Below are 11,905 nucleotides of genomic sequence, written 5' to 3'. Positions count from 1 at the left end.
TTTGGAGGCTATAATGTCCCAAGATTATGTATAGTTAAATTAAATAAATAATTCGTATATATGAAGTAATTATAAAGATTAGATTTGAACCTTATGAGTTCTCAATTTTAGGATGATAACATCAAGTATTAGTAATTAGGGGTGAGCATTCGATTAATTGATACGATTTTATCAAACTTTCGTTGTTCAATTTTTTGTTATAACTAGAAAAATATGCACCAAACATCAATTCGACTTTTTTTTCAAATTTGATATTTCTAAAACATTTTTTCCGATGAAAATGAGTGAAATAAAATAAAAACCAAATCAAATATCAAATACTAAAAGACTTCTCAACTATTTAAATGTTCTAAAGACTACAATTTCAACAAGTCAAAGTCAAATTTATTCATAGTAGTAGTATTAATAATATAATGTTGAATAAATATGGCATTTAATAATAATTAAAGTTCATCTAATTAACCCCTCACCAATAAATAACTTTTTCCGTCTAATAGTTGGTTATAACAATGATATATGTTTTATATACATAATTATTATTGTATATACAATTGTGTTCTTTTATTTACGGATATATATGATGAGAAAGTTAAATGAGTGATTAATTAATTACTTCATATTGCTATGAATTTTCATATTGTTATACGATGAAGACAATCCAAAGGAGAAGGTGATAGATGATAGTGAGAACTGGAGTATCTTAATCATGACGATGACTTAAATTTTATTTGTGATATGGGTTGTTAATAGCGTAAATCTCAAATGTAGATGACCTCCTTGTTGTCAAAAAAAGTCTGGTGATCATATCTTGATCTCTTTATGAATATCCCAAGAGTTTATGGGATATTCGAGATCTCGATCTTTTTTGTGAATACTCAAAAGGTTGTGGGATATTCGAGATGCTATATTACCCTTTATATAAGAAAATATGCTAGGACTTAAGATAGAGTAGCATTCAAGAACCCTAGCTGAAATTGAACTTGTCTCGTAGAGTATTACATAATTTTTTTTTGGTTTCCACCCAGTGTCCGAAGCCCACATTGGAGCTCCGATTAAATCCGGATCGCGCACTGCAGGGCCCATTCGGAGGTGGTGCTCCCAACAGGATTTTCTCCATACCCAGGGCTCGAACCCGAGACCTCTAGTTAAGGGTGAAGCACTCCCACCAGTGCACCACAACTCATGTTGGTGAGTATCACATAATTTCGATATATACAATGTTATTTCATTTTGTGCATGTATGTAGAAAGTGATATTGAAAACCCGATGAAAAATAAAAAAATAAAATTCAATTGTTTAGTGAGACCCATAAACAGGAACCAAGCATGTTGAATAATTTAAGCCACTTAGTTAAATCTAAATTATTTATCTACATATTTATTGTTTTATTTCTACCAATCTAATTAAAATATTTTATTGAAGATTACATTGGGACATAATATCTACAATATTTATGCAACTAAGACATCTTTAACTACATGGACAAATCTACACCTCTCATACATAATAATGAAATATATAAATAATCCTCACACCCATCGGCGATTCCCATCTATCAATAAATATAAGAATTAAAAGAATACAAATTTCGGAAAATTTTAAATTTGTAGATTTTTTTATATTTTTTTATTTTTGGAAGGGGCCTCCCAAATTTTCTTCAATTTTCATTCAAAGAACTCACAATAAAATATATAAAGAGTTAAGAATAGAATAATCTTCTCTAAAATAACGACAGTAACATTGAGGTAAGTAAGACCACAATAAGAGTGAGAGAATGATAACCATAATATAATGTGATATTCTTCCATATTTTTGTGTTTTTGAACCAATTATGAACGATGTATCACTCCCCTTCAATCAGAATTGCAACCCAATTATGTTGTCAATATCTAACTTTATTTATTCCAAATATCTTAAAATGACTCGTAATCAATATCCATTCTACCAAATCCATACTTTTCAGGGGAATAGTATTCAACTCTTTTAGGCCAAGAGAATTTTATTTTTACCAATTTTCTTTACGAAAAAGATTGACAATAAAAGAAATCTGGGACATTCTTAAGATTTTCAAAACCTAGATCATTTTTATTTAAAAAAAATGAAAAATCATCAACAAAACAGATATTTGTATTGTTATAATAATCTTGAAAGTTGAGTCATGATGTAATATTTATTTAATTGTATTTCACCCATAATTTCACTTTTATCTGAATTATTCATTAATATATGTAATATATATTTTTTGTTTGTAATTTATGTTATTTAAAAATTTGGGATAAAAAATAATTTCATATCAGTACTTAGTATCATATCAAGGAAAGAAAAATGAAAATTCTTTTTGGAATGAAAAAATAGAGAATTGAATTGAAGTTGTGTTCCAAATATAGAGATTCTCTTTGTACACACTATTGTTTGTGTTTGTAATTTCTTTTTAATTGTCTCTGTTAGTCTAAATACTCCCTTTTGTCATAATTTATATTTTTCTGTCCCATAATATTTCTCCCTTATCAAGAATCATGAGTTTAAAAAATTATGGAGGCTTTATTAAATTAGATTAATTTAATATTTTAAGATTAAATTTCGAATATTTAAAACCTATACTAAGTTGTTTGTTAGGAGATATTAGAGAAAATACTTTTAAAAACCAAATCAAAGAAAGACTTCAACTATTTAAATGTGCTAAAGACTACAATTTCAACAAGTCAAGACCAATATATGACTGCAGATTTGTGTCAAACTAAAACTTCAAGAACTAAAATGAAAGAAAATTACCAGCACAACTGGTTTTTGTTATTATTATGAAGGTACTTCTTTTGGTGGTGTCCGAAAACTTGCTACACCTCAATTATTTTATCAAGTACCTGTAAGTATAGGTATTGGGTAACTCTACCCATCCGAAAGCAAAGTACTTCAACCTTGTAATCTAGCTAATGTAAATCAGAGAAGGAATGTGAAGCCTACCATACATAAATGGGGGTAAAAATTTCATCAAAGGTGCTATCAGATGCAATCAACTCCTGTAACAATGTGGAAAACGCTTTTCATCATCATGATGGGATCTGCAATTCTGGATTTTGAACGCCAAGCAACGTGTTCATCAGGTCTCACTAATATGGCTCCTCTGTCTGTCATTTGACAGATGTCCCACCAGCATGGCGAATCTGATGACCTCTTCACTTCCACAACTTCTTCAAAATATTTCCAGGGTGTCAATGCAGTCTCAGTTCTTCCAGCTCCGTCAATACTTCCGTTTGGCCACATTACACAAACCTTTAAAGGGAGTTTAAATTTGTTGGCCACCTCTAGTGCAGCTCGAGCCAGACAGTAGGACTCCTTGAATGGCGCTATTATAAGGACAAACTCAACCTTATGTACGGATACAAGGTCTAGAGTAGAGAATATTTCCTGCATAAGATTGTATTTTGTTAGGAAGAAATAGTAATGGAAACTTGAAACAAAATGGCTACAAGTCGAATATTGTAATCTTTAGGAATGCTAGAGGTTAAAAAAAAATCCCCTTTTGATTCAGTTATTTGGCTTCTCCACACGTGTGAAGAGATGACGAACAAGACTATGATGTAACAAAGTCTGGCTCCTACCAAGGCAATGTTCCCTTGGAAGATTTCATACCTTGCTTGACCGGTTAGAAAGCAGTTTAACATTCATATGAGGGAGCCTTGATCCAGGTTCCGAACAAGGAATATAATCCCTTCTTCGTCCTGTTGGTGCTTCATGCACATTCAACACACTATCATCTTCAGACACCAATGCTCCTTTCCGATACCTAATGTAAACATCTCGAAATTAGAGTACTGATGAAAACAAGTACTTCCAACAGGATAGGTAAGATAGAAACAATCATCTGGCGTACATCCAAGATGGCTTTTTTGGAGTTCTATTAAGAGTTGAAACAGCATCCAGCATTTATAGGAGACATGAATTAGACAATAATAATTGAAAAATCGGCTTGAACAATTTGCATGAGATGGATAAAAAAAAGAAAGTAGATACACAACCTGAAACCAAGATCCTCAGCAGGGAACTGGAGCTGAAGGCTCTGTCCTCCTTCAAATATCTGTCTTAATTTGGCTAGCCTTGCAGATCCAAGTGGATTATTTTCATTCAATACAAAATCTGAGAGTTGGGCACGACCTATGCTGAATATTCCATCTAATATTGTCCTTTGAAGTACGGATGGCAAAATTGAACCAACAGTGTCATTAAGAGCTCGATGTACTGCAGGCAAAAACCACATAATGTCTTTAATTAAATATTATTGTAATAAAAATTAAGTTTCAGGTTTTCACTTTACCTGCATTTGCTACAGTTGGATCAAGACCAAGTGCAGCAGGAACTTTCATTGCCGCTTTAAAGTTTTGGACGCTAAGCGCTGTATTAAATTGGGCTATCTGAAACATTTTAAGGAGTGTTTAGCTCATAATAACAAGATCAGAGAAATCTGTAATACATAGACTACCATATATTATGAAACCAAGAATTGAAGAAATGAATACCTGACTACGTTCTAGTTCATAAGAGTTGAGAATTGATATTGGTGAGACACCCTCAATTACAGAAGCTAATTTCCATGCAAGATTATGAGCATCTTGAATACCAGTATTCATCCCTGAATAAAAGAAGAAGGAATCTTAAGCAGATCTCCTTCTCCCAGTCTCAACAATTTGAATCCTAAAATAAATAAGAACTGCAGATATATTTCATGATGCGCGAGTTGGATGCATCTTACACGACACCTTAAAATTTTCACAACTGATTTAGAAGTTATCAAAACCAGTTCGTTTGTCTCTGCAGGATATAAAATTATTTGCCAAGTTCTCTTTTATTTTCCACCTTCTCTTCGACATATTTTCCCCATATTCGAACAATCTCATCTAAATGTTCAATCAATTATAGAGGGGAAATGACACTATTTATTTTTCTTAATTATGTCTTTTTTAATAATGGTGGGGTCTAGACTAGCCTGCGCACACCTAGACTATTTCACTGGTTACTTGCTACTTTCCACCAACACAGGTACTCTATCCATCAAGGCTTAGATAGATGGGAACACTCTGCTGGTACTTGAACCCTGGTCTCCAAAATTCATACCCACTTCAGTAATCGTTACGCCACACCCTTTGGTGGCCTTATGTCTTTAGAATTCCTTTTAAGTGTTTCCCAGGATCTCATGGCCAAGCAAGTCAGAAATATTTCTTAGACAGGTAGCGATTAGAGAAAGAACATGGACACACTTTGATTACATAATGAATTGTGTGAATCATTTCATCTAAAAGATTTAATGGTTAAGAGAGGGAACACTATTACAAGCGTAATTGATTATGTCATTTAAAATTACCATATTGCAATCAGGTTCTCTACATATAATTAGACACGATATCAACCGTGTTAAAATCACCAGGGCAATGCATAGTAACTAACATCATAATGTGGAGCCTGATTGCAGTTCAGATGTCCTCCAACCAACAAATGCCCTCTTAAGCTTAGTTAAGCTGATGATAGCTCCAATATTTTGAGCTACGGGGAAATCTGTTATTTCCCTCCCACAGAAATAACTTTGCTATTTTTTACCTTTACATCAACATTTTAGGAAGCATTCTTGTACGAATCAATGACAAAAAAACACTGTACTGCATTAATGTCTTCTCTCCCCTCCCTCAACTCTCCCAAGAGAAAAGGAATGGCAAAAACTTAATTCTTAATAGTATCCAAGATACGACAAGATAATATCAATTTTTAGAAAGGTAATAATTACAAGTTTTAAGTTGACATAACGAAAACATGATAAACGTGCAAACAGATTGCGTACCGAAACCACCAGCAGGAGGAAATCGATGAGCTGCATCACCAGCAAGTATTATCCTGTTGTTACAAGATAGAAACTTCTCAGCTACTTCCGCATGCATCACCCAAGGCTTAATATCCATCACGTTGACGTCTGCAAGCTCTAGGCCAGCCAATTTGAAGATCAATCTCTTACACATCTGCAACCATTCATAAAGTACAAAGAATAACATGGTAAATAAACCATATTGGACAAATATCATGCACTGCAGCCATAGCACCCATATTGTGGTACGCAAAATAAATGAATCACGATAACATAAACCCATTGATTCATTCTCTTCCACCAAAGGCAATTATTAGACTAATAGACTACACAAAAAAATTCAATGAAAGAGTAGAAAAACACCTCAGAACTAAAGTCCTCAAGCTTCTGTTGAGGTGGATAAAATGGTACCTGCAAGATTTTTACCAATGACATCAAAATGCTGTTAACCAATGTCAACAGATTTAGATTTATTTATACGAGCAGGTGGATATTATAGCTATGCCAATTTCTCACATTAGAAAACAGGTTTACCTGCAGGACAAATTCCCCTTGCTTGAGATCATGGGCAACAAGAACACCAATAGCATCTCTATTAAAGATGAAAAACAGCATGCCGGGTCTTTCTTTAATGAGATACTGCCCTAACTCTTGGCTCAGGAAGTGGACACTAACAAGCTTTTGCAAGTCCTTTTCACCTCTCATGTTGATTCCTAAGGACTTTCTGACACTACTTCCTGCACCATCTGTACCAACAAGGAAATGGCACTGAATATCTCTCGTCATATACTTTCCTTTAGAAAGGAAAGAGGCTGTTACAGTGACACCACGCTCAGCACCATTGACTGCAATGCATTCATGCCCCATAAGGATCTCCCTCTCGCCAATAGAGCCATGCTCACGCTTTTCAGAGTTTACCATATGGAAACCAAGTTTCTCAAGGTGCTTAAGCAGTAATCTGGAGAGCTTGTACTGGGAGAAGTGTGCAACAGAGACAGGACTCGCAATCTGATCAAAATCTGACAACAAAAAGAAAATAGTTTGCAGAAAACAAAACAATCATAAGTATATAAGATGTATTTTCCACAAAGCAACTCAATAAAATTGTGATGCAATAAATGTATCTAATAAGATGGATATCATACTACTCTCTGCCCATCTCATTTAAGGATACATACTTCCCATTTGTATGTAGACAAGTCTGATGCACTAATGGAATAATAACAGTTTATACATCTGCCAGTTTTTTTTTTTTTTGATAACCGAGAAATCCGTCTGTGACCCGCCCCTTTGGACCAATCACAACCTTCTAAACTCGGTGGATAATGGGCCCTCCCCTCTACCCTTCTCCACTTAAATACCGGGTTTCGCTTTGCATGGTGTGGGGCTTGAACCTGCAACCTAAGCCACAAATCCTCCACCTTTTGCCACTCGAGCTAGGCCTTGGGGGCACGTCTGCCAGCTCTTTCATGGATTTGATCACTTAAAATTTCAATCTAAATTGCAATCTATCTTTAAAAACAGAAATTACATATGAACTTACATCATTTATTCAGTGATATCTTCTCTGATTAGAATTGGGTACAATTATTCCATTTCATATGTTAAAGAGGATCTGACATGAACAAAATGTAGTTTGACGACTTAAGAAACCATAAAGTGCAAATTGTCCCATGTAACATTTTGTATTCAGCGGCATGTTAAGAAAGTGAAAACTAAGTTGCAGTATCCATTTTAAGAAATAGAAGAGCTACTACAACATTTTTTAGAGATAAATTGCTTGAGAAGTTGGTTATAGTCACTTCTTAATTTTGCATTAGTTCGGACCGTTTAACATAAAACTTGATAGAATATTTAATTTACAATAACAATAAGCATGACTAAGATACTGACTTATAGCAAACCCATTAGCAGAACATCTAGAAAAAAGTTCACTTATAAATCACATAAATATATCCTTACCTTGAGGTTGCATATGATCAACAGCACCTAAAATAGGCCCTGTCAGTGAAGTACAGTATATAAACTTTCTCCAAAACTCTACTGGTGGTTGAGACCTTAGAATCTCATCTCCAAGACCATCCAATTTGCGAAATACCTAGAAAGAATAGCTACATCAAAAAAAGGGTTTTTCAATCAATGCACTCTCAAATCTCAACTTTCTATGCAACAGAAGAAAAGGCAAAAAGGCATGTTTCCAAATGACAACCAACCTCCATAGACCGGTTGTTGATGAAGTGTGCTTGAGGATGTGTGGAAAAGGCCTTGTTCTTCTCTAAGATCGCACATTTTACACCTAAAGGAGTTCAAGAAAAAATTCCAAAATTCAAACAAGAATACCAACAGAAATGACTGTACAAATTTCAAAAGAGAATCCCAGAATCCAGAGCTTGACAATAAGCTGAGTGCAATTGGTATGCAGAAAATTATTTTTGTTAGGTTTGCTTGGGATTTTGAAACTGTTTTCTTCAAGGAAAATACTTTTTCCCCCTCATTTATGTTTGTACTTCATCTTACACTTTTATATTCAAACGACCACTGGAAAATAAATATTTTTCAATTTTTTTTTTTTTGGGCGGGGGGGTTCAAGAAAATACCTAGTTTTGTTAGAAGTATGGAGAGAGTCATCCCAACTGGACCAGCACCGATAATCAACACTGGCAAGACAGAATCGTCACTTTGGACAGTGTAAGAGTCTGAAAATGTTCTTCGACCAATGTGCTTGAATGACTGTCTACTCATTCGCCAACGGATGTTGCAGAGGCGAAGCCAATTCCTACTCCTTGCACTAATCCCCCAAATTCCCATTGAGAAAGGGAACTCTATTCCGATTTTTACCCAACTGACTGATTGGATGGACCGAATTAATTATGCTGTCATGGGTTTATGTGACCAATGATACTCGTGGCCTCTTAAGCTCCAAACATGCCACATCCGTGAACCTTCACAGACACAAGGATTAATCAAGACTGTTGATTTGTACATGCACACTTGACCAATCTGAGAGTGCATTGAAGATATAGAGGAGATCAAATTACTGGTGGGATAAAACGATACAGAAAATACACTATATGCAATCTTCAATTTTCTAGAAGATTGAAAGAAAAACTTTGTAGCTTCTCCATTTGGAAAAACTATAGAGATTACAAGCTCACTCAAGTTTCAGCTAATGAACCAGTAAGGACTATGAGCCACAACTCAGGGAAACAGCTTAATTGTTCAAGACTAATTGTTGTTGGGGCATCCAGAACCTCTTCAAAAGTAGCATAATAATTTGTGACATGCTCAATGCTCATTTAAGGGTAAAACATGTTACTAATACATATCATCCTTTTTTCCAAACAAAATGTCAACATCAAGATATCTTGAATCCACACATCATGTGAACAAAAAATTCACTGCTTGGGAGAAGTTAACATAAATGGATAAGAAAATATCAAGCATCCACTTCAAATACTATTTTCAATACCAAATTAGTATGTATAATTCATGTGCCTCCTATATGTTCTCGCCAAATGAAATTTAGTTACATTGGAAAGCACACTTATGGGAAGTTCTAGACCAAAATTTAAACTTTATTGGTATCAAACAAGCTACAAAACTCAAAAATATCACATCAACATCAATTAATTTCCACATTCATCATAAAAAATCCACAAATCATCACAAAAAATCTAGAGTCATCACAAAATAAACCACCCTAACCCCCACACAAAAATATGCATGGTCCCCATTGCAATCATAGTAAGCATAATAGGAGGGTACATAACTCATTCCCAGAATTCCAAAGACCTCAGGCTCTTCAGACTGGCCGGAACAGATCCTTTTACCTATATTTCACCCTTACAAACTGCATGATTCCATCATAAAAGAGCATACCAAGAAAGCAAAAATCATATCAGGAACATGAGGGAATACTACACAAAACAATTCAGAGTACTACATCACCAATTACTCATCAGTCATCACTATTGAAACTTGAAAACTTCATTCTTGTTCACCTTCATTAGTACACAACTTCTATTCCTTCTCAATTCCAAAATTCAAAGTATCTTCCTCTCTCGGTCTCTCCAAACTTTCAGCAAACAAGTATTAAAAATCCTTCACACTTACGTTCAAAGAAGACAAACACGTCATTAAACAATAGCTGCAACAAAAGATTGCTAATACCTCTACCTGAATCTGTTCACACATTTTGACAAACACTTGGTGTGCACAATTCCACTCCTACACAAATCACAAAATTGAAGCACCCTAACACTCCCCGAGCATACACAAACAAGAACAATGGTAGAATCAACCATACGTTACTCAAGACTTCACCTTTGACATCAAACAATCAATATTCAAAATTTGAGTGGAGGGGTTAGGAGAAATCCAGGTTGGGTGATGCACGAGAGAGAAGAACAAAGAAAAAGGGAAGAAACATACCTGAATCACTGAGAAATAGTGTATGGAGAAGAAAGAAACAAGAACAAAATTTTGGTTGATGAAGCAAAGTTTAATTTCAAAACATTGGTAGCTTCGCAATTCTTTTTTTTTTTTTTTGCATGGCTAAGTAACTAGCCACGTTAATTTGTATAAGCAAAGGATCTAACACTCGTGTATGTGTATCGAATTTTATACTTCTTGGCCCTTAAATGAAAAAAATATGTACGTCAAGTAAAAAAAACACTAGATGCGAAGCACATTATTGCAAATGTTCAAGGTATTATAGTATTACTTTTTAAAAAAAAAATCAATTTAGTTTTTGCTATATGGCTAACTTGATAGTGCACAAAATGTGAATGTTCACAAAAAAAAGTTAAATGTCGCCATCATGTATAAACAAGATCCAATCATGTGTCATCTTGTCAACTTCATGATCAGTGACGGACCCAGAATTTTCATTCAGGAGGTTCGAAAAATAAAAGTATAAAAATTTAAATAAGCCAACAAAGTTTTTTTCAAGGAATGGGACCCTTGAATTCTTTTGGATTTAAAACCACACTCTTAGCATGTTTTATAAAAAAAAAAAAAAAACGTAAAAAACGGAACTGGAACTAAGAAAAACAAAAAAACTGAAACTAAAATAGTAAAAAGTAAAATGCAACGGAACTGGAACTAAGAAAAACAAAAAAACTGAAACTAAAATAGGAAAAAGTAAAATGCTAGCCAGGGGATTCAAACCCTGGACGTAACGCTTAGTTATGAAGGAACTTGCCGCTGGGCTATCTCATTTTCTTTGTCATTAAAGGGGTTCAAAATATATATATTCACGTAAATACATAAAATTTACCTTATATATACAGTGTAATATTTTACCGAGGGGGTTCGGGTGAACCCATTGGAACACATGTGGGTCTGCCCCTATTCATGATGATCATTCACAAATTTTTAAAAATATATTGATGTAAACAAATTATGTCAAGATAATTGATATAGTGTTCAAAAAAGTAGTAGAGATAAAATAATTGCGGGCTACAGAAGCACATTCAACCTACTTAACAAATATTGTTCTTGATCATTAGCATCTATGGTGTCTTATTGAATTTTTTCATTCAATATTTCATATCACTACAAGAAAATGCACTTAACGCTACAAAATACATTGTAGCTAAATATGAAATTTTTCATAGCTAAACACTTTAGCCATAAAATATTTTTTCGTAGCATCCGTAGCAAGATATAGGGTGGCTAAAAGTTTGCTACAGACTTTACATGGTCTGTGGCTAAGGACTAATACTTATAGCTACAAAAAATATTATGTTATAGCTGTGATAGTAAAAAATTCTTGCTACGAAATATATACTTGTAGCAAATAATTTTACTCTTTTGCCACAACAAATTAGATCTATAGCAATTTTTATATTGTAGACACAATGCATTCTATTGTGGCAAATGACTTAATTTATTTTCTTTGAAACTTTAAAATTTATGGCTATTTTATATTTTATTCTTGTGGCAAGAGTACTTGTATTTAGCTACAAATTAGAAAATCTATAGCTATAAAATTAAAGTATTTGCTACAAATATTTTTCACAAAGCTAAGAATTTAATTTTTTTGTCATGACATAC

General features: G+C 33.9%; 1 protein-coding gene across 3 annotated transcripts; it reads right to left on the bottom strand.

Annotated features, from left to right (window-relative positions):
* Nucleotides 1-2,790: 2,790 nt before the first annotated feature.
* LOC125867339 (uncharacterized) lies at nt 2,791-10,448 on the bottom strand. Of its 3 annotated transcripts, none has more exons than XM_049547797.1 (12): nt 10,280-10,448; nt 8,446-8,848; nt 8,062-8,144; nt 7,811-7,946; nt 6,383-6,867; nt 6,212-6,259; nt 5,828-6,002; nt 4,515-4,627; nt 4,313-4,409; nt 4,017-4,236; nt 3,631-3,784; nt 2,791-3,405 (listed from the first exon to the last, which is right to left on the bottom strand). In XM_049547797.1, exons 2-12 carry the CDS (start codon nt 8,654-8,656, stop codon nt 3,001-3,003), a joined length of 2,127 nt encoding a protein of 708 aa, XP_049403754.1. In that variant the 5' UTR covers nt 8,657-8,848; nt 10,280-10,448; the 3' UTR covers nt 2,791-3,000. The 3 variants fall into 3 exon arrangements, with proteins under 3 accessions (XP_049403754.1, XP_049403755.1, XP_049403756.1); XM_049547798.1 differs by having other exon boundaries at nt 8,446-8,790; XM_049547799.1 differs by lacking the exon at nt 10,280-10,448 and having other exon boundaries at nt 2,792-3,405; nt 7,811-7,959; nt 8,446-8,546.
* Nucleotides 10,449-11,905: the final 1,457 nt, after the last annotated feature.

Source organism: Solanum stenotomum, chromosome 6, assembly GCF_019186545.1.
Source record: "Solanum stenotomum isolate F172 chromosome 6, ASM1918654v1, whole genome shotgun sequence".
Taxonomy (NCBI): domain Eukaryota; kingdom Viridiplantae; phylum Streptophyta; class Magnoliopsida; order Solanales; family Solanaceae; genus Solanum; species Solanum stenotomum.
This window is presented reverse-complemented; position numbering and strand designations above follow the sequence as displayed.

Bases quoted from the DNA above. Each gene is read 5' to 3' on its own strand.
- LOC125867339 (XM_049547797.1), bottom strand. From the start codon at position 8,656: ATGGGAATTTGGGGGATTAGTGCAAGGAGTAGGAATTGGCTTCGCCTC. The intron at 4,237-4,312 runs GTAAAGTGAAAA...TTTTGCCTGCAG, and splicing joins TCCAACTGTAGCAAATGCAG to TACATCGAGCTCTTAATGAC. The intron at 3,785-4,016 runs GTTGTGTATCTA...TGTTTACATTAG, and splicing joins GCTGAGGATCTTGGTTTCAG to GTATCGGAAAGGAGCATTGG.